This window comes from Sapajus apella, unplaced genomic scaffold, assembly GCF_009761245.1.
Source record: "Sapajus apella isolate SASKATOON/1434 unplaced genomic scaffold, GSC_monkey_1.0 scaffold48, whole genome shotgun sequence".
Taxonomy (NCBI): Eukaryota; Metazoa; Chordata; class Mammalia; order Primates; family Cebidae; genus Sapajus; species Sapajus apella.
The window spans coordinates 2,377,239-2,399,906 of record NW_022436988.1 but is presented as its reverse complement, the minus strand read 5'-3'; the positions used below and the strand labels follow the sequence as shown (position 1 = coordinate 2,399,906).

The following is a 22,668-nucleotide window of genomic DNA, read 5'->3' as shown; positions in this document are numbered from 1 at the left end:
TCCTCCCGTGGTGACGTTGAGGCGCGTGCTGGGTGTCGCTTGTCCTCCCGTGGTCGCGTTGAGGCGCGTGCTGGGTGTCGCTTTTCCTCCCGTGGTGACGTTGAGGCGCGTGCTGGGTGTCGATTGTCCTCCCGAGGTCGCGTTGAGGCGCGTGCTGGGCATCGATTGTCCTCCCGTGGTGACGTTGAGGCGCGTGCTGGGTGTCGCTTGTCCTCCCGTGGTCGCGTTGAGGCGCGTGCTGGGTGTCGCTTGTCCTCCTGTGGTCGCGTTGCTCTCCCTCCACTGGCGCACAGTCTTGGTGGTGGAGTGAGAGTGTCTTCCATGGGTGGGGCCATGGCACTGGAGGGTTGTGTATCGAGCGCCTCGTTTCCCGTGAATGTGCTGGTTCTGGTGACCAGGGTGGAGCCTCCCTGCCCCTTCCTTCCATCCAGCAGCAGGTTCCCGGTTTCGTCCCTGCCAGGCAGGCATGCATATTCAGAGTGTTTGGGTACCTGCAGCTATTGATCACGGCTGGAGGTAGCTCCGGACTCACGCGTGGAGGAGTGATTTTCCCGAGGTGATGTGGTATTGGTCAGAATTCTTGGGTACAGATTGGCCGCAGTGAGTGATCAGGTTGTCGTGAGCTCCTGGCTCCATCTGGGATTTGCTGTCTCCGTCCACCCTATTCGGGTGGTTCCTGGCCGCACTGCCTCCTGAAGGCAGCCTCTCTAGCACTCACTGGCATGTTGGCCTTCTCGAGGGGAAGGGGTTGCCTGTTAGTGTGTGCCAGAGACTCAGCACCATGGGCAGACTCAGCGCCATGGGCAGCCATATCCAGGGAGGGCGAGGGCGCTCCCCAGAAACCTCCTGGGCCTCTGTGGGTGTCATCAGGGTAGTGAGCAGGAAGCCTGGGGGCTGAGCCGGGCTGCCTGGCTTTGACCCGGGCCTGTCCCGGGCTGGCACAGTGGCCCCGTGAGGGTTGCTGAGCCTCTCTGTGCCCCGCCTCTTGGTGAGGCAGGAGCGATGGCAGTGCCCACTGCATGGTGGTGAGAGAGGCAATGGAACGCACGTGTCCAGGACAGAGGCTGCCCCGACCTGTGCTCTGCGGGTCACTCACGCATCATCTGCCGGGCGGGGGTGGAGGAGCCTCCAGAGCTCTTTGACACGCATTTCCACACGAGACCTACACATCAGCCACGTGGGCAGGGCCCGCTCCAGTTTAGCTGTTTTGCGGAGGAGAAAATTGAGGTTGGGTTTTGTTCCTGACTCTCCCAGGTTGAATGGCTGGTGCATCATGGATGTGGGGGTGAGCCTTAAGTTTCCCATCTCTGAGCGGGACCTGGGCTCTCTCCACCATAACAGTGGCCCCTGTTACAGAGGGGCAGGTGGGTGACTCACCTGTGGGCACACCTGCGTCGCTTCTCTCTGGCTCACCTCCAGCGTGGGAGTGCTGGGGATGCCTGCCAGCCACCTAGAGCCGGCGTCTTCCTCAGCAGCTGTTCTAAAGGAAGCAGAGTGGGACGACCTTGGGCTTCCTGGTCTCTGCACACTACCCGGGATTCCAGAATATTCGTGAGAAGAAGCCAGTGGAGTGGTGTGACTTTTGTATTTATAGACTTCTTCCAAAGGTCACCTCTTTTATTTCTGAAAATCAAGTCACTTGAGGCCCATCCCTACAGAGTGTCTGGAGCTCAGGGTGCACAGGCACCCAGGCCAGGGAGGAGATGGGGCGGCTGGGGCTGGCGGGCCCCTTTCGCCCTGTGTGGGCTCGTGGCTGGCTTTTCTGCCTGGTGAGCTGGTTTCTATCTGCCCCAGACCCATTTTTCTGTGAAGAGTTTGCAGAGGATGCCGGTTACATCTTAGATGAAAACTGGCCCTGTTTCCACGGTTTCCAAGTGTGCGGCTCTCAGCCAAGGCAGTACCCGGTGAGTGGCCTCATTCTTGTGAGTCCCCGCAGGGCAGGATAGATGTTTCAGGTAAGGTTGCAACGTGGAGTTCCGGCTTCCTCTCCCTTTGACGTTTCAGAGACTCGGGGCTCCATTTAAACAGACAAGATGAGTGGAAGCTTGTGTTTTGTTGTTTTTTCACTAAGAGGTTTCGACAGGGCCGGGCGCGGTGGCTCACGCCTGTAATCCCAGCACTTTGGGAGGCCGAGGCGGGTGGATCACGAGGTCAAGAGATCGACACCATCCTGGTCAACATGGTGAAACCCCGTCTCTACTAAAAATACAAAAAATTAGCTGGGCATGGTGGCACGTGCCTGTAATCCCAGCTACTCAGGAGGCTGAGGCAGGAGAATTGCCTGAACCCAGGAGGCGGAGGTTGCGGTGAGCCGAGATCGCGCCATTGCACTCCAGCCTGGGTAAAAAGAGCGAAACTCCGTCTCAAAAAAAAAAAAAAAAAAGAGGTTTTGGAGGGGAGGAAAGCAGCCTTACAATGATAGCATCAGGAAAAGATCACACAGAACGGCATCTTATTATGAAATACTGAAAACATTTAAAGAGCAAATAAAATATGCAAATGGAATGGGACAGAATTCGCACCGCATGGCTCTTGCCCTCTCTTTCCTAATAAAAATTTAACTCTGAGGTCCGCGTTGGGACATAGCGGTGCTGGGATAATGGAGCTTCCGTGAGTTCAGAGTGAAAAGCATATTGATCAAAAAAAGCAGAATTCTGACGTAGATTCATCCACAGCCTTTTCTTGGGTGACTCCTCTGTGCCCAGAGGCAGGGGCTCACTGTGTCCCGAATGGCCTCTGCTTAGTGGCTGTGGCCTCCCGGGGCAAGGCCAGCTGGCGTGGAGGAGCCTGGAGTGCTGCGGTGGGTGCTAAAGTGACACAGGAATGTTCTCTTGGCCCGTTTGCCAGACTCCCAGAGGGGCGCCTTGTCTACTCAGCCCGCTGTGTTCCGCTCTCAGCAGGCAGGAGCATGTGAGTGAGCAGGTATGAGACCCAGCCAGCCTGTCCAAGCAGCGACACAGGAGCAAGCTTCCTGCGGGGCCCACAGCCAGACCAGATGTATCGCCTTGAGGGAAACACAGTGGCACCCAGACTCAGGTGCCTATGACCCTGAAGCCCCAGGGGGGTGTTAGTGTGCTAATTAGCTCTTTTAGTTCTGCCATCCACAGTCCAACACAGGGTGGCACGTGAGCAGCTCAGTTGGCCCCTGGCCCCATCATGTAGGGCGGCTGCCCTCTGCTGGCGAGGGCAAAGAGCCGGTGTGACAGCCTTTCTGGGTACCTGTACTTGGCGGGTCCCGAGCTCTTGTCCAGCATCCAGGAAGAATGAGGATGTGCCTACAACCAAGCCGCGAGCAGGAGGAGTTTTGTTGAGTGATGAAAGAGCTTTCTGCAGAGAGGGGACATGGGGCATGCAGGTGCTCCCCCCACCAGAAGGTGGGAAAGTCCCTCCAATGTGTCTGACTCCAGGGCTTTTGTGGGCTCAGAATAGGGGAGGGGCAGGCTGTAGGCAGTATTGGAAAAGGCAACATTTGATTGGTTCAAAGGCATTATTCAGAAGGAATCAATGGGAAAGGATGGGCAGACAGGAACAGAAGTTTCACTCTGGGTTGTGGGTTTTATCCGGGACCAACAGTCTGAGTCTTTCAGCCTTCAGGCTGTTATTTGTCTTAGAGGCAGGCTTCCATCAGGCACCTGCCCCTGCCTGCCTAGGCATTTGGCTTCCTCCCATCACTATCAGAATCACCCTGTGAGCCCCAGGGAGTCCATGAGGACCTCCATGTAAGGGGGGGGGTGACGGGGAAGGCACAGGTGGGACTGCACAGCCACGTCAGGGATGCAGGAAAGTCCGGGCCAAGAGCCACCTTGTTTAGGGACACGGAATCATGAGAGCTTGGCCACATAGGGACCGTGGTGAGGACACCGGGTTGAGCAGAGGGCACGTGGGTGGGGCAGGGCGGGGAGGCTGTTGACCCATCCACGGAGGGTTTGTCTCAGAGTTCGATGGCCTGACTGCTGTGTATTAAGGAAGAAGGCTCTGACAGAATGGGGGGACTTGGAGAGGGATCGGTTTGGAGGCCTGAAGGTGGTTGGGGTGTTTGACCCCCGTGAAGGCAGAGGTGGTACAGTGATGTCCCAGGGACACATCTGGGACCCACTGGGCACTGGGGAGATGGCAGGAGCAGGAGCGGAGGGTCGTGCCTCGGTTTCTGCTGGCTGAGTTCGGTGTCTGAGTTTCTGCTGGCTGGTTTGGTGGTGCAGTGAGTAGACAAGGATCTCAGAAGGGTGGGTGCGGGGCAAGGTTGGGAATTTGACCATGGATTTCTCTTGAAGGTGCCGTGCTGGGGAAACGGTGTTGTGCAAGAAGGAGGGCGAGGAACGGAGGCAGCTGAGGGTCCACGGAGGAGGACGGGCCACAGGAAGAGGACAGGCTGAGTGAGCCGGGGGGAAGGCCTCGTGAGGCCAGTGCAGGCACGCCGGTGTGGAGGGGCTGCCAACTCCCTCTGGGCCTCCTGTAGGAGCCATCTAGGTACAGCAACCACGTGGGGAATAGCATGAAAAATGACGAGGCAGAGCAGAGAAAGACACCAGCCCCTCATTCCCGAGGTTTCTGCACCGTTGTCACCAGCATGCAGTCCTGGCCAGCTCCACGGGGGCCATTCTGGCCATTGGTCCACAGGGTCCTCCAGCAAAGGAAACAGAGCAGGAAGCGGAAAGAGCTGACGTCCCGTGGGGGCACCTTCCACCCTAGGCCGGCAGCGGCTCAGCCTTCTCAGCCTCGTCACCGTTTAAGCTCCTCCTTTTTCTTCTTTTCTCCTTAATCTTTGCATTTAGAAAGATTCCTATCAACAGTTTCCAGGGTCCTGCCAAATGTGCCATCACCATTTAGCATCCTCCCTATTTTTTCTTTTCTTCTTCATCTTTACATTGGAAACGTCTTACAGATGGTGTCCAGGGCCCTGCTGGATGTGCCCCTGCTTCTCCACAGTCTTGTCTGGAACAAAGGAAATGTCTTTTATTGCTGTTCATGCAGCTGTCATCCTTGAAAGACAAGTCTCTTCTGCCAGTCACCAAGTCAGTCCTTTTCCTTCTGTCTTGCTCACGGAAGGCTCTCCTGGCCCTCAAGTGAGCAGCGGTGCGGCTCTTCAGGTGGTAGCACCCATCCTGTTCCTGTGGGAACCCAGGCGAGCCTGCTGGCCAGGAAGCGTCAGCTTGTGTCTGATTGCTAGGCCGCCCTGGGTGCTTCCTGGATGTTCAGGCGCCTGTGATTCCTGCAGCATCTGCCTCAAGCTTATGTGTATGGAGCAGCAGATCCCTTTGTCGGGGCAGTAGACTGTCTGCTAAGGAAAGTGGTGTTGCAGCAAAGGCCTTGCTTCACTGCTGTACTCCAAGCCATCAAAACGGGTTTTTTTTTTAAAATGCTCTCAAAATGAAAATAGAGACCCCAAACTCTTGATAAAACAGCTCTCTATGGAGAAGCTCCCCAGGCTATGTAAACTCTAATAGGAAGTGTTTATTCATCATTTGTACATGCACAAATATTTATTGAATGTCAGTTGTGAAGGCTGATGAGTAAACCAGCAGGGGGAGTCCAGTACCCCGGTGCACTGATGGGGAGCTAGCTAGAGGTGCTGTGCAGCCTTTGCCATGGCTTCCTGTCCGGTGTCTGGAGGAGCATCCTTGCAACATAAAAGACAAGGGACATTTAACATGATACTTGAAGGATGAATAGAAAATGACCAGGCAAGACTTGGAATTGGACATGGAGAAAAGGCAAGAAGAAGGTTCTGGGCAGAAGGTTGGAAGGTGGGTTAGAACATAATGAGGCAAAAGACTCAAAGGATCCTTTCTTGTGGCTGAAGTATAGACTCTCAGAGATTGTGCCTAGAGACCAGGCTGGAGAACTTGCAGGGACTTGCAGGTCTTTCTAAAGAGTTTTCAAAGCCAGTGGGAAGCCATCAAAGGCTTCTCAGTGGGAGAAGGACCTACTGAGTTTTGGAGAATGGATTTGCAGCAAAACAAGGCTGGAGGGTTAGTTGGGAAGTTACTGCAATAATCTAAGCAATACAGTAGTGATGATGGCGGTGATGATGGTGGTGATGGCAATGACGGTGATGGTGGTGGTGGTGGTGATGGTAGAGATGGTGGTGATCGTGCTGGTGGTGATGGTGGTAGTGATGATGGTGATGGTGGTGATGCTGGTGGTGGTGGTGATGGTAGAGATGATGGTGATCGTAGTGGTGGTGATGGCGGTGATGGTGATGGTGATGGTGGTGATGCTGGTGATGGTGGTGATGGTGGTGATGGTGGTCATGATGGTGGTAGTGATGATGGTGATGGTGGTGGTGGTGATGGTGGTGATGGTGGTCATGATGGTGGTAGTGATGATGGTGATGGTGGTGGTGGTGATGGTGGTGATGGTGATGATGGTGGTCATGATGGTGGTAGTGATGATGGTGATGGTGGTGGTGGTGATGGTGGTGGTGATGATGGTCATCATGGTGGTGATGATGGTAGAGATGATGGTGGTGGTGGTGAGGATGGTGGTTTGGTAGTGGCTTGGCCTGCGTATTGATAGTGGGGATAGGGGAATAGAATGAGGTAGATGGATTCAGTCAGGATTGAAGAGGTAGACTCACCAGAAGGAAATGATTGATGACATAAAAATGATGGAAAGGGTGAAAGACAAGCAAGTGTCAAGGATGGGTTTCTATTGGCCAGATGGTTAGTGACCCCACCCATATGGATAGAGGGGAGCAAGCTTAGGAGGGAAGACACGGAAGGTGTGTGCCGGACCCTCCTCTCTGGTGAAGGGCCTCAGACACACCGTTGGATTGCTTCGCATCTGGGAACAAATGCCGTGAGGTCTCGGTCTTCAGTGGCTCCGTCTGGCTGTACTGCGGTGGAACCATGGGAAAGGGCACAGGTTATATATTCTTAGCTTTTATTCCTGTGGAGACCATGCTGCTCATTCCCTGTGAATGGAAAGGTAGCGTTTGCTTCGCTCTTTTTGGCTTTTGTTTTGTTTTTCTGTATCTTGTTTTTCACCCTAACACCCTTAGAGGTGAGCGTAAACAAGGGCTGTAGGAGGTGAGGCCTTCCGGGGAAATGCCGGGCAGGGAAGAGGGTCTGGCATGAGGGTCTCAACATTTCCCTGGAAATCTTCGTATCCTGCTTGGGAAGGTGAGGGGTAGGGGGAAACTCTCACCAGACTCCCAGAGCGGGGGCAGAACTGGCCTGAGTCCTGGGATGCCGTTTGCTCCTCCAGGACAGTTCTGAGAGTGTTGCAGGCATCTCAGTGTGTTGGATATAAACTTGACCTGTTATTCATTGCTGTAGGACAGGAGGATGGCAGTGACAGCATTTGTTTTTTTGTTTTGTTTTGTTTTTGCTTTTTTTTTTTTTGAGACAGAGTTTCACTCTTGTTACCCAGGCTGGAGTGAAATGGCGCGATCTCGGCTCACCGCAACCTCCGTCTCCTGGGTTCAGGCAATTCTCCTGCCTCAGCCTCCTGAGTAGCTGGGATTACAGGCACGCACCACCATGCCTAGCTAATTTTTTGTATTTTTAGTAGAGACGGGGTTTCACCATGTTGACCAGGATGGTGTTGATCTCTTGACCTCGTGATCCACCCGCCTCGGCCTCCCAAAGTGCTGGGATTACAGGCTTGAGCCACCGCGCCCGGCCCAGCAACAGCATTTGTACGCACAGCTCCAGCCTAGTACGATGCCAGTGCCTATGTTAGAAACTCTGCAGATATCTGTGGCCCGCCCATCCCAGCAGCACAGGGCTTCTTCCCCTTGTGGGATTTTGTCAAAAGAGAAGACCTACCACGTAGCGCCCCAAGCTCCCCCTTGTCCCAGGCAGCGTGGCTGTCCTTGATCCACAGCAGCAGCAGTTTGTGCAGCTTCACCAGAGCTTCTGGCGGGACCACACGGCCACGAGGGCCACTGGGAGCAGAGTACCTCCCACGCTCAGGGCTCTCCGGGCCTGAAGTCTGCACTTGCATGAGAAGGAGCTCCAACAGCAATGAAGTCCTGTGTGGAAAATCAGAATCGGATTGCCGTAGCTTTGCTTAGGCCTCATTAGCATATAGTTACCAGGTGTCATTTTAGGACAAGAGCCCATCACTAGAAGGAAATGAAACTTGGAGCTGCATTTTCCTTCATTAAGCCAAGGGCCCATATATATGTTTTTTCTTTTCTTCAGTGATTCATTCTTTTTTTTTTTTTTGAGATGGAGTTTCACTCATGTTACCCAGGCTGGAGTGCAATGGCACGATCTCGGCTCACCGCAACCTCCGCCTCCTGGGTTCAGGCAATTCTCCTGCCTCAGATTCATTCTTTTATTCTCTTCTGCTGTTGCATCCTCCAGAATTCCCGTGCATATATTTTCTCGCACCTTGGGATTTGGCATTTCAGGAAAAATGCCTAGCACAATGGGCTGTATTTTCGAGACTTGCTTTGGCATTTTATATGCCCAACAGAAATTGTCGTAACTCCCCCGGATGATCAGAGGCTCCCTTGCCACTCCTGCCTCTCAAACCACACAGCCATTATCCCTGGCATTCTAGTTGTGAGACAAAACCTGAACACGACATGGTGACATTTAATTTAGTGTTTCTCATTTCAAAGCTCTTAAAAATATTAATTAATTCCCATGAAGCCCCAGGAGGCATATTATTAATATCTGTGGCGCCCTTCATGCTGGTCCATTAATGCATCTTCTCTGCAATAGGTAAGAAAATGAAGCTAAAGCCCCACAGGATAAGACCTCCACAGAGCCAAGGTCAGAAATAACGAATGCTTAATTTTATTGACGTCTCTGCATCATCTCTGCCCCATGGCCTTCTGTGTGGCATGGAAGAACAGCGCTCCCGTTGAGGAGCAGCCTCAGGAGACAGCGAGTGATTTTCCTGTGGAGCTGTGGCTTCACCAATCCCAGTTCGATAGCTGTGTTGAGGAGAGTAGAATTGAGAAAAACTGCTACAGCGGGAAAGTAATGAGTGCGACGGAGACGGGGGGGCAGGAGGCACTTGACATTTCACGAGGAAATCTCCCAGTGATTTGTGGGCCCTCCGGTGAGCCCAGCCCCTGCAGATCGATGGGCCCGAGCTCCGGGGAGGCAGGTGCGGAGATCAGCACTGTGGCTCGTTCTTATTTTGGGGTGCCTTATCTTTCAGTGCCTTTTTTCTTCACCACTTTGCACGGGGGATTTCTGTAGCCTTAGCAACAAGAAAGCAGGGTGGCTATGTGGCATTAGGAGACTCCCTGGCACCTCAAGTTTAGTTTACAGCCCCCCCTTTCTCCTTCCTTCTGATTGCTTTGCTGTCTGGCAAGCCCTGCACATGTTCTTTCTTTGTCTGTATCTGCAGCCCATGACTTCAGAAGTCTTTCTGACTCTGAAAAACATCCCTGTGTTCATTAAGGGTAAGTGGTTTTAATATGCATGGAAAGGGGCAACCGTTCACACACCCCCCACCCCCCGCCCCACCCTGGGCCTTGGAGAAAGGGTTGGAAGTCCGCTTCCTGATTAACGGGAGCTCAGATGGCTCACTTCCCTGGCGGGGCTGCCAGCATGAGCCGGGAACACCCATTCCGCCTTGTGTGTGAGAGAGGATGCTCATGAAAGCTCTCTCAAGGGCCGTGCACATGGCAGTTATGACTGTTTGGGTGAAAATGGAAACGGTGCTCAGAATGGACAACGAGGGTTGGCAGTGATTGCTGTTGTTCCCACTGGTGTCACACTCAGCAGGAAATGAGTCCTCATGGGCGGGAGAATAAGCATTTGCACTTAAGATTTGCTGTTTTCTTCATATTGTCAGATAAAACTGCCAGTGAGTTGAAGGTTACTGGAGATAAATCAGTGTCGTCACAGCTGCAGAGGGTTCGAGAGGGGTGGATTGGGATCCCTGTTGCCTCTGGCCCTTACCTCACCCAGCACTGTGGCTGTGTTCTCTGGAATCTTCCATCCCATTCTTGGTGCTCCCAGCCGTCACTGTGGTGGGGAAGGAAGGGCACTCCCTCCCTCCTTCCCCTCTCCCGCCCTGCAGGACTCTTCTGGGCTCCAGAGCGCCCTCTGAGCACGTGGGAAGGAGGCCCCCGACGTTTCTACCTAAAAGATGCATTTGATTTTAGCTGAGAGGCGCTGTCACACTCATGCGTTTGTGTTTTGGTTCGGGAGAGGCTGAGGCTTCTTCAGCACGCACCATCTTGGGAACACAGGGTGACCACCACTGGAGCTAGCACTGCGGGTGCACCCCACCTCCGCTAAGCCAGCAGCACTGCGGGTGCACCCTCCTCCCGCCCCCACTGGGCCCGCCTCAGAGGGATAGCTTGAAAACCACCAAGCTCAACTGCACTGGGTTTCTCGCCAGTATGATTTCCCCGTTATTGCTCTTGTTGGTAGTAAATAAAAATGCCTTTAGTTCTTGTGCTCACAAAGGAAATACCCAGCAAATGCAGAACTCCTTTAGCATCCATTAAAAGCCACTTTTTTAAGTCCTACTTCTCCAGTTTTGCTCTTCCCTACTTGAGCTGCCTTAAAGTGTCTCTGGAGGTAGGAAACTGTGTACGCCCTCCTCCCCCCCAGCCCTCCTCCCCCCCAGGCCTCCTCCCCCCCAGCCCTCCTCCCCCCCAGGCCGCCTCCCTCCCAGCCCTCCTCCCTCCCAGGCCGCCTCCCTCCCAGGCCTCCTCCCTCCCAGCCCTCCTCCCTCCCAGCCCTCCTCCCCCCCTGCCCTCCTCCCTCTGTGCCCTCTCCTTCCCAGTTCCCCCCTCCTTCCCAGTTCCCCAGCACCACAGGAGGAGTCTCCATGATGGCCGCTTCCGCCCTGGGGCCTGGAGCTGTGCTAAGGCTTTCTTGGAAAACTTCTAGTTGTTTCTATCCATGACACATTTTAAAAAGCACTTACATTAAAAATGCATAGATATTTGTTTCAATTTACATAAAGGTCCAGACCAAAATGGGATGTGGCTTGCTGCTTAGATTGGCTATTATCACAACTCTGATTCAGAGAAAAACCTAAATTCCATGTTTATGCAGGTCTTATGGCTGAGGCGCTCTGCTTGAAGGAGGAGGTAAACTAGGCCCTCCGCAGGAGTCCCTGCTTTCTTGTTGCGTGTGGGGAGACCTGGGCGAGGCGGGGCTGTTGCTGCCGCGCTGAATGGAAGCGGTCTCTGCAGACAGACCCCGCCCTGCATGTCCGCCATTCTTTCTACCTGCCCGTTGGAAGACAGACTGCCTAGCTACTTCTACTTCAGACTTATTTTCTGATTTAGAATGCACTTACTTGTGGATGTGGTTTTGGAGGGCATGCAGCCAAGGTCGTGACAGCTGAATAAAGCGTTTCCTTCTGAAATGCCCCTAGAACTGCGCTTTCATTTATCAGCTGCCCTCGGCCTGTTGTATGGGATCAACCAAAATTCAGGTATTTAGAACATCAAGACTCAGCGGCCTGGTTCTGTCTCACCAAGAACACAAACAAACAGTTGATCAGTGATGCATCCAGGACGTTTCCACCGTTAAGTCTTAGCATGCAGAATCTCAGGTAGCAAAGCAGAAAGAATGACGACTCGCACGCCCTGTGAAGCCAGCACCTGGATGCCGCCTTCTGGGGCCACGTCGACAGTTACTTATGCCCCTTCAACCTCAGGCAGGATTCGGTTGGTCTCTTTACTGCAAATTGATGTCGTTACTAATTATTGCATTTAATGTCAGCAAAAATCTGATTATCGTTCAGCAGTTAGTTTCTGGTAACTTGAGTATGTTGTGAGGCTGGGGAAAGGACATAAAAGAGCGCCTTGTACAGCTGGGCACACGTGGGTAAGCAGTGCGTACCGTCACAGAATTTACCGTCTGCATAGAATTGAGATAGCCACACATAACTGTACAGTGAGCAGTATAAGTTAATTCAGAGAAAGAAGAAATGATTTCCTACTGAAGGGATTCAGGAAGGAATTTTGTAGGAGAGCTGGGCATTGAACAGGCTCTCCCAGGACGTGTGGGTCAGATTGGCCCCCACATGGCTGGGGTCCCCCGCGGGCCAGTGTTGCCCACCTACGGGAGCAGATGACACACGGCCTGCCAGCCCACGCATCCACACCCCTCCTGTCGTGCTCCATGCTTCTCTGAGCACTTCCTTCTTCCTCGTGGACCCGGGCTCCCTGGGGGCCAGCCCTGTTCTGGCAGAGCCTCTGTGGGTGTCAGCGCACACCCCTCATTGATGAAAATGGACTTGAAAATCCCGTGTTATCAATTTGTTAGCTCTCTCTCGGGTCTCCTTGGTGACAGTTTTTGGAGCAGCATTCTGTTCCTGAGGGAGGAGACGCTGAGAGGGGTGACCACTCTGCTGCCCTAGCCCGCCTGGGACCAGGGCTCCGCACCATCCTGCCGTGGCACAGGGTTACTAGCCTTGGATTCGCTGGTGGTTCTCTACGGGCTTTGCTTGCAGGTACACAAAATTGGGGGAACCTGGAAAAACTGTTTTTAAGTCTCATGCATCTACTGATGACTTCCAAAGTACAAGGTACAGAATACCAAGGGTTTTCTGTTGTCATAAACTAGAGTTTTAATGTAGATATTTAGGTGAGACCAAATGTGTGTCGTGTACAACAGAGGGGCTAATGCTGCGGGAAATGGGCCTCGTTTTCCTGTTGTTTTCCTCACATTGGACTCATTTTCTCCGGAAATGCCAGGGAACCTGTCTTTATCTATTTTTTGTAGAGATGGGGGTCTCGCTATGTTTCCCAGGCTGGTCTTGATCCTCCCAACTTGGCCTCTGAAATGCTGCAGTTCCAGGTGTGAGTCACCACACCTGGCAGGGGAACCTTTCTGAAGCACAAGCGGTGTGCCCTCCTCAGGGCGTGTCCTCTCTGTTTCCCTTCTCGGTCACATTAGCAGGAGCTTCCTGCACATCTGTGTGCCCAAACCGGGCACAGCGGGAGTCCAGGTCTCCCTTCAAACCCAGCCTCCTCAGCATGCTCTGAACACTTACCAGCATTTTTCCTCAAGTGATGATCATAGCATTGGCCTTACTTTAGTTATTCTTAAAAAAGTTCTAAAAGTTTATTAAAGTGATGAACATACACATTCCTTTTTAAAAGCCTCGCCCGCACCCAGAGGCACACCCTGTTAGCTGTTTGTTCTCGTGGCATATGTTGGTGCAGCTCTGCAGTGATTCCTCCACTGGGGGGGTCTTTCCTGACTGCCTGGTGTGGCCCCAGCACTTTTACACCCGCTGTTCCCCTCCCCACCCCGGAAGGTCGTGGATTTTACTCTGGTCAGTTCTTCTTTGTTGGGAGTTCACCATGAAAAGTACTTCGCAGCCAAAGAGCGATGACTGGGAACCAGAGCAGCTCCTCGTGACACCCGCCTGTGCCCATTTTCCAGCATCCTGCCACCCAGCCAGGCCTGTCTCCTCCCTGGCCGGCCCTCCTCACTTGGGTTCTCTGGAAGTTGGCACAGTTTTTATTAAAATAAAATCAGCATTCATAGCATCACGGCTGTATAAACACTGTTCTCAAGAAAGCCAAGTCACGTGTGCGTGGGTCTGATTCTGGACCAGGCCTGAGTTCCCTGGGCTGCTGGTCTCCACGCCCCCAGCCTCGCCGTCTGATGAGTGGCCCTCGAGGAGCCTGCAGTGTCTGGCAAGGCCAGCCACGTGAGGGCTCTCTGCTGCCATGCTTTCCTGGCCCTCCGTGCCTGTTTGTTTTTCCTTGTGACCTTCAGTAGCAGCTTGTTAAACTCCATAAAATAGCTTGTTGGGGTATTTATTGGCAATGCATTGAATCTGTGAATTAAGCTGGCGAGAGCTGACATCTTAAGAATGTTGACGCAGCCTACCCAAGCAGGGAGCATCTTTCCATTGGTTCGGGTCTGCTTGTGTTTTCTAGGAGGGCTTTGAAAAACTTCCATGTTGTGTTTTGCACATTTCATGTTGAGCTTATTTCTGTGCATTGTCTGCTCCGTAGCTTTCTGCATGGATCTCTTTGCCATGATGTCCTCCGTTTTTTTTTTTTTTTTTTTTTTTTTTTGGAGAGACGGAGTTTCGCTCATGTTACCCAGGCTGGAGTGCAATGGCGCGATCTCGGCTCACCGCAACCTCCGCCTCCTGGGTTCAGGCAATTCTCCTGCCTCAGCCTCCTGAGTAGCTGGGATTACAGGCACGCGCCACCATGCCCAGCTAATTTTTTGTATTTTTAGTAGAGACAGGGTTTCACCATGTTGACCAGGATGGTCTCGATCTCTTGACCTGGTGATCCACCCGCCTCGGCCTCCCAAAGTGCTGGGATTACAGGCTTGAGCCACCGCGCCTGGCCTATGTCCTCCGTTTATGATCTGTGTATATCAAGGCTATTGATTGTTCTGTGTCCGTTTTAGGTTCTGCTAATTCAGGGAATTGTTACAGGCATCCAGAAGGTCCCCAGCAGGAGGGGAGGGAGGAGCTTTGAGCAGGGCAATTCCTTACGCGGTCCTTCCACCCTTCACCACTGCTGCCGGGTGTACATTGCAGGTTCCTTCTTTGGAGCAAATTCTCTCTTCTGTGCTGCAGATGTTTTCGGAAGGACCCCGTGCTTCCGAGAAACACTCGGCACCCCAGTGGCAGCTGTGTTGGACTTGGTGTTGCCACGTGACAGGCATTACTTATCTCATTGATGTTCCTAGCCGTTCTCAATAAATATTTGTTGAATGAATATGTATAACCATCATGTGTGGTAGTTCTTAGCTGGCGTTTTGTTTTGTTTTTTTGAGACCGTCTCATTCTGTCACCCAGGCTGGAGTACAGTGATGCGATCACAGCTCACTGCAACCTCAACCTCCTGGGCTCAAGCGATCCTTCCACTTCAGCTGGGACTACAGGCGTGTGCCACCACACCTAGCTAATTTTTTTTTTTAATTGCAGAGATGTGGTCTCACTCTGTTGCCCAGGCTGATCTTGAGCTCCTGGGCTCAACTGATCCTCCCACCTTGGCCTCCTAAAATGCTGGGATTTTAGGCATGAGCCGTGGTGCCTGGCATTATCCAGTTTTATAGCTGGAGAAACTCTGAGCCATGTGTTCAGGACCACACAGGTATTAACTGCAGACTCAGAGGAAAGAGTAGGGATGAGTTCCAGGCTTTCCCTTGAGTCCGTGGTAAATTTCTTCATTTCTTCTCCTGCAACAGGCCCGGTACAAGCAGAGCCTTGACCCAACTGTGGACGAAGTCAAGAAGCTCTGCACGTCCCTACGCCGCAACGCCAAGGAAGAGCGAGTCCTCTTTCACTACAACGGCCACGGGGTGCCCAGGCCCACAGTGAACGGGGAAGTCTGGGTCTTCAACAAGGTGGGTGTGCCCGCCAGCTTTCTCTCCGCTCCTACAGGAGCCGTGCAGCGTTCGTGGTGCGCAGCAGGTCCTGTCCATCCGTAGCTTCTGTGAAGCCGTGGATGTTACTGTGCCTAAGCAAACCCAAAATGCAGTCACTGAACGGCCCAGGGCACCAGGCACAAGGAGGGCGTCGTGTCTGTGGCAGAACGTGTTCATGCAGTGACCGTCTGGAAGCAGGGCACGTGTGGTTTATCTTTGCTGCTGTGAGAACTGCAGTTGTGTGTAATTCTCCGAGGATAGACCTCAAGAGCATCTCTGCCTTGTAGTTTGAAAAACTGCATGAGGCATCAGTGATTTTCTTAGAAAAGAAAATGTTTTAAATGTTCTAAAGGGCTAATTCTAAGCTGCCCTGCAGATGCAGCTTCCGGGTTTCCCTGCCCCAGGTCAGACTTGCCGGCAACAGATGAGGTGCTCGCCCCTCTCCCGCAGCTGCTTGTGTGGGAGGTGAGTGCTGACTGTGGTCCTCGTCCTCCCGGGTGGGAACTTCGGTCCATCTCGAGCAGCTGGCCGCGGGTGTCACCATGCTCGGTGTGATACGTGAAAGCGGTCCCTGGAGGGTGCGGAGGCCCCACGTGTGCTTGAGCGTGTCTATAAGGGCACCGATGTGGAATCCAGCAAACCTGAGATCCGGTTGTGCGGTCAGTCTCCTGGGCCTTTGCTTCCTCGGTGTTGACGCCGCCTCCCGGCTTCACAGTGAGGACCAGCTGACTCCGTTTCTTCACACGCTGAGTGAACTCTCAGTTCCCGTCCACTGTCCCGTGTTCTCAGCCAGCATTCGGCACAGGTGGTGATGCGCTGTGGGCCCAGGGCAGGCAGAGACCTCGAGGACTGCTTCAGACCCTAGACGCGGCGCAGGAGCCAGCCTCGGGAGTTAGAAAGGCGTCCGGGCTGGTTTAGACCCTAGACGTGGAGCAGGAGCCAGCCTCAGGAGTTAGAAAGGCGTCCGGGCCGCTTTAGACCCTAGACGTGGAGCAGGAGCCAGCCTCGGGAGTTAGGAAGGCGTCCGGGCTGGTTTAGACCCTAGACGTGGAGCAGGAGCCAGCCTCGGGAGTTAGAAAGGCGTCCGGGCTGGTTTAGACCCTAGACGCGGAGCAGGAGCCAGCCTTGGGAGTTAGGAAGGCGTTCACACAGCTCCTCCCACAGGGCAGTGCCATCTCACCTCTGTGTGTACCTGAATACCAGCTTGATTTTGATTCCTCTGTTAAATGTCGGATAAATTCAAAGTGATCATTATCAAGGAAGTAGAATTTACAGAAGCGTGATATAATGAACCGCCAGGTGTGCACTGCAGGCCCCTGGCGTGTCTTCCCCAGTCTCAGTCTCTCCTTTCCCTGCCCTCCCCTGCGGCGCCTGGCATAGTGAGTTTGCGTTTGTCCTTCCCTGGCTGTCCTCTGCAGAGCCCCCAGGCTGCTGGCTCACGGGCATAGTTGAGAGCCTCCGTGCACAGCTGCTGATGCGCTGGGCGGACACTGGTGCGCTCTTCCGTAGTGCGCTTTGCTCACTCAGTGGGAGGCTCGGCAGATTCCTGCCCGATCCCAGGAAACTGCAGCTGTGCCCCTTCCCTCATTTGCCGTCCCCTGCCAAGACCCAGCCCTTCTCAGTGCCTTCGCCAGAGATGGGCATCGGGCTGGTTCCCATCTTGTCTCTGCTCTAAACCGCACGAGTGTTTCAGCTGCCCACCTTTCTCTCCAGCGCTGGGTGTTGTCACAGGTTTGGTTTTGTTTTGTTTTGAATGATAGACTGTGCTGTGCTGTGATTTTCTCCAATAACCATTAAGGTCCAGCAGCCCGCACCCGCCTGCCGGCTCCCTGCTCCACAGGGAGCAGGTTTCCTCTTACGCTCCTGGTCACTTACAGAACACAACCTTTTTTTTTTTTTTTTTTTTTTTTTAAACAAGGTCTCTCTCTCTTTTTGTTTTTTTGAAATCCTGTCACCCAGGCAGGAGAACAGTGGCATGATCATGGCTCACTGCAAACTCTGCCTCCTGAGCTGAAGCGTTCCTCCTACCTCAGCCTCCCAAGTAGCTGGGACTGTAGGTGCACACCACCACACCTGGCTAATTTTTGTATTTTTTGTAGAGTCAGGGTCTCACCAGGTTGCCCAGGCTGGTCTTAAACTCCTGAGTCCAAGCAGTCCTCCCGCCTCAGCCTCCCAAAGTGCGGGGGTTACAGTGTGGGCCGCGGCGCCTGGCTCCCAGCTGTGTTTTTATTGTGTCTTTGTCCCTGTTCTGCCGACACCTCCGGTGGAGTGAGGGAGGACTGGAGGAGGGTGGGGCCCCCTTTGTTTCCTTTTTCCTTCCAGAGGGAGAGCTCCGGGTTCCGGGTTCCATGTGGGACATTTGCACCAGGCTTTTTGTAAAACAAAAACAATCAGCATTATCCAGTTAAGAAAGTTCAATTCTTAATTTGGTTTTTCAAAAAAAATAGTGACTAGATGTTGGTTTGTCTCCCGAGGTTATTCGTGTGTGTGTTAAGGTGGTCATAGGCCTCCTCCCCCTTAGGCTGGTGCTACATGGAGTGATACTGAATGACCGTCTCCTGTTATGCACACGTTTCTTTTTGGGGTGACCTGTGTCAAGAATAATCCATTTCATGCAGGGCTTAACTCAGTTTGCAGCCATTTGGTTCCATATGTTAAATCTGTGTTCGTGAGCGAGATTGGCCAGGGATTCTTCTCTTTCTCGCTGTCTTTGCCTAGTGGACGTAATCAATAATTGAGGCCTTAGAAAAGAAGTTGAGGAATGTTCCTTCTTTGTGTGTAGACTTGAATAATTTTTGTGATATTTGAAGTATTTGTTGTCTGAATGTTGTGGAACTTACAAAGAAAGCTCTGTGGGGCGATGTTTTGTTGGTGGAGAGATTTTTGACTACTGATCTAGTTTCTTTCATGGTTAAAGAGCTGTTCAGTTTTTCTGTTAGCTTTGCTAACTTACTTTTGTAGGTAGGACCTTGTCCATTTCAACTAAGCTTTCCAACGTGTTGACGTAAACTGGCTTACAATACCCCTTTAGAAACTCACCGGTGTCAGGGGTATCTGAGTGAGGTGCCTTCCTTTGCTCTTAGTGCTGGGCATATATGCTTTCTCTCTTTTCTTGTTGATTATTCTTATGAGGAGTTTATGTGCTTTTTATCAGTCTTTTCAAAGACCCAACTTTTACAGTTACTGACCCTCAGAGGATGGAAGGACCAGTAGGATGAATGCCTTTATACTGTTCCCCTGTTGACAGTTAGACGCTTCCCCCCCGAACCATTTGAAAGATGCAGACATCCTGACACTAAGATTGAGGATGGTTTTCTGTGTCACCAGAGTACCGTCAAATTGCTCAAGAAAGGAACACCAGTTCTATGTCATTTACTGTAGAGTCCGTATTTGTATTTTCCAAGTGTTTGCAAAATGTGCATTAGCCGGCATTTTTGTACCTGTTGATTTTGTTGTGGACCCAGAATCTAATTAAGGCTCATGCGTTACGTCTGTCCCTCATGCCTTTTCGGTTGTCCTCAGCCGAGATTGGTCTCCTTGCCTTTCATTTTATGACATTTTCTTTTTAAGCGACTTTTTAAAAATGCTGTCTTCTTTTGGTAAGTCAGCGTATAGTTATACATCAGTCTTTTTATTATTATTATACTTTTTGGAGATAGAGTCTCCCTCTGTTACTGAGGCCGGAGTGCAGTGGCGCAGTCTTGGCTCACTGTAGTCTCTGCCTCCTGGGTTCAAGGAATTCTCCTGCCTCAGCCTCCCGAGTAGCTGGGATTAGAGGCACATGCTACCACGCCTGGCTAATATTTGTATTTTCAGTAGAGATGGGGTTTCACCATGTTGGCCAGGCTGGTCTCGAACTCCTGACCTCAAGTGATCTGCCCGCCTCAGCCTCCCAAAGTGCTGGGATTATAGGTGTGGGCCATCACGCCCGGCCTTGATGCCAGTTTCTTTATTAAATACGTGTTTTGCAATTATGTCCTCCCAGTTCGTGGGATTACAGGCCTGAGCCATCATGTCCAGCAGTCTTTTTAAAAAAATTAATGGACCTCATTTTTTTTAGAGCAGTTTTAGTTTTACAGAAAACTCGAGCAAGTCTGTTGACTTGCTTCCCGTCATTCTCCACTGTTATTGATGTCTTGCTTCGGTTTGTCATGTTTTTTACAACTGAAGAGTCAATAATGGTGCATTATAATCGTCGTCTGTAGTTGACGTGCGGGCTCACTCCTGGTGACAGACCCTCTGCAGATTTTGCCAAATGCGTGACGTGCTGCACCCACCGCTATGATGCCACACACAGTAGTTTCAGTGTCGTAAAAATCCGCTGTGCTCTCCCTCACCTTCCCTCCCCTGTAATTTGGTCTTTCTGGAATGTCCTATAGTTGGAATCATATAGCATGTAGCCTTTTCAGACTGGCTTCTTTGACTCAGTGATATACACTTAAGACGCCTCCATGTCTTTTTGTGGCCTGATAGCTCTTTGTTTACGATTACTGAGCAACACTAGTGTGTGAGGACAGCACCGCTGGCTTATCCGTTTTCCTTTTCAAGGGTATTTTTGTTACTCCCAGCCTCTGACAATCAGGAAGAAAGATACTGCAAACGCGTGCAAGTTTTTGTATGGATGTAAGCTTTGGGTAGATACCTGGTGGTATTTTGATGGGAATTAAGTTGAAATGCATGGCTATTTTTATTGAAATGTCATCCGATCACTAGGTGTGATGTGTGCCCCTCTCCTTGACTCGTTAGTCCTCCTGATGTGGTCTGTTTTTCTCCACAGCTTGCCCCCAGTCTTATCTGTGTTGTCTCTGTGTCTCCATTAAAATCTGAGTTACAGGATAACAAGGTCTTTGTTTCATGGGTACCTAAAACCAAGCATCTGAGAACATAGGAAATGATCATTCCATGTTTGCTGCCTTCTACAGCGAAAGGCATAAAAGCAGCAGAATGATCCCTAGAGCCAGGTGGTTCTCAGCTGTGTTTCCCCCACTGTGTTATCCTGTTAGTTTCCCCATTCATAGGTTTATTTTTTCATGTCACATGGCACGCCACCAGAGGCAGTGCCTGTTCTTCCAGGTCTAGACCGCCATAGCTGCGCTGAGAGCATGCAGTCCTGTTGCTGAGCCTTTCAGCTTTCAGATAGACTCTCTCCATCTAAACGAAGCTGGCAGCACTCCAGACAATACACAGTGGGTGCGCAGTGTAAGATTTAAGAACATTTAAACATGCTCGTTTTAACTATATACTTTTCTTTTTGTTTAATCACCATTTATTCTGTCGCTGGTTGTTTTCTCAGCCTCCGCAGAAAGCCAAGGTTCAGGACTTAAGCAAATCCTGGGCTCAGCTCTCCCCTACCCCCGCCCTCCCTGCCCTCCCTTCCGTTCTGCTGTGCTCAGCCAATTAGGACTGGCAGCTGTAGCCATTAAGAATTCACATAGCAGAACGTTTATCCGGGGAAGGATTAATCCACTACTCTAATACTCCCAATTAGCTTTTAGACCCTGTCTGCCTTTTCTTCTTTGCAAAAGGAGAAAGATTTTCCCCACTTGATACATTTGTTTCTCTGCTTTTCAGAGTTCCGTTATGACCAGAAGCTATTTCTGCCCTTTGCTGTGCACCTAGGCACAAAGCTACGGGGTCTTCGCTGTGTGTGAAGCTAGTGATGCCCTCTCTAGGCCTCTAGGTGGGAGGAGCTTTCCTCCAGACGACCTGCCTCTCCTTAATTTACTGAACATGCAGTTGGAGTTGTATGTGGTTTTGCATTTTTGGTTTAGGGTAATTTTTAATTCTCTAGTGGTGTTCCTGTGGTGTTTACAACCTAACCCTTACCCTCTGCCAAAAGCATCTTCGAAGGTCATACATTCTTCCTGGCACCATGTTCTACCCCTTCTGGACATTCAGTGGATCTCATGCGGAGCACAGATGAAAGCAAAGACTGTTTCATTCTGATTATTGGTTGTAAATGTAGCTTAAAAGAAAGGCGAATTGCATGACAATGTATTGTGATAATGTAGGGAAAATATTGGCCCCCTCAGAGAGAGAGAGAGAGAGAGAGAGAGGAGTTGTGCCAGCCCAGCCATGGTGGGCAGGCGAGGTTGGAGAGGGCTTCCTGGAGGAGGCGGTGATTGCCCAGGTTGAGTCTTACAGAACAGAACAAAGTCAACAGTTGTGCCTGAGAGGGGACTGAAAGGGGATGGTCTCAGAGGAAGCAGATGCTAATAAACCAGCATGATATTCGTTGGAAACTACAAGCAGCTCTGTGCCGTGGGATCCTGGAGTCTGAATTGGGTTTAAAAAAGAAAGAAGGCCCGAAAGGGTTCCGGGCTGAGGCACAGAGCACCTCTCAGACTCTTAGGACTGTGGGCTTCCGAAGGCTTTAGGGGAAATGAGTGGCCAGATGGCTGCTTAGAGAAGTCCCTTTGATGCTGTGTGAAGGCTGGATCTGGGTAGAAGAGACTGGCTAGAGAAACTCCAGTTAGGAAAGAGGCCAGTGGCCCCACCTGAGTCAGGCTGGTGGGGTGACTCTCGGGACCTTCCTAGGACAGGTGGAAGCTGAGTTAGAGGAAGCAGGTGAGACCTGGACTGACCAGGCACAAAAATTGAGAAGAAGGGGCTTGTGGGCATTTGTTCCCAGGCTGTGCGTAGGCCTGGGGTCCATCAGTGTGGGGTCATGAGAAGTCGGGGGAGACGTGCAGGTGGCGTTTCCCGAAATACAGTTTCTAGAGCTGAGGAAGGCCAAAAGAGAGTGAAACCTAGAGAGCAGAAGAGGACCCCGGCAGGTGATGGGGAGGAGAATTGAGAAAAGAGGGCGTATGGGGGAAGCCGGGGTGGGGAGCACCTGTCAGCCAGGGGGCATAGAGATGGAATGGATACCCATCATTGCAAGGAGTCTGGCCCTTGAGCAAGAAGAGCGCTTTCTTTTCCAAGTGAAGCAGTCCCCATTTCTGAGAAGACGCTAAGTACGTCTGTCAGAGAACTCGAAATGTGAATCAGAAGTCTCAGCCCTTTTAAACAGCATCCTCTCGGGCTGGTTCCTGTAAAGCCCTTAGGGGCACACAGGCGTCCTTTAAACTCAGACAGGAGCTGTCGTCACATCTGGATTTCCTGCCACAGCTTGCCCTGGACTAAAGAGGGACTTGTGCTGCCGCTCTCAGAGGAGAGCGGAGGACAGGGGTCAGCAGATTCGTCCTCCTCCTGAAGTGGGTTCTTGAATACACATCAACCAGAAGCAGAAGGTCATGGCCCTGAAAGGTTAGGCATCGGGGGAAACGGTACTTGTGACCCGACACTCTGAAGTATACGTCACCAGTAAACCCCGTCCCTTAGAGTGTACGTCACCAGTAAGCCCCAGTCCCTTAGAGTGTACGTCACTAGCCAGCCCCAGACCCTT

At 51.9% G+C, this 22,668-nt stretch overlaps 1 protein-coding gene and 1 long non-coding RNA gene across 4 annotated transcripts in view; both read left to right on the top strand.

Moving 5' to 3' along the window:
* RPTOR (regulatory associated protein of MTOR complex 1) overlaps positions 1–22,668 on the top strand; it is a 392,717-nt gene that overhangs the window by 135,942 nt on the left and 234,107 nt on the right. For 2 of the 3 annotated variants that reach the window (XM_032241406.1, XM_032241407.1), the window contains exon 4: positions 15,102–15,260. In XM_032241406.1, the coding sequence (XP_032097297.1) occupies positions 15,102–15,260 (159 nt within the window). Of the gene's footprint in view, positions 1–15,101; positions 15,261–22,128; positions 22,530–22,668 lie in introns of those variants that run through there. The other variant, XM_032241408.1, reaches the window with a different exon arrangement.
* LOC116525533 lies at positions 174–5,760 on the top strand. Its single transcript, XR_004257717.1, has 2 exons — positions 174–2,073; positions 2,387–5,760. It is a non-coding gene; the product is annotated as an uncharacterized LOC116525533 (long non-coding RNA).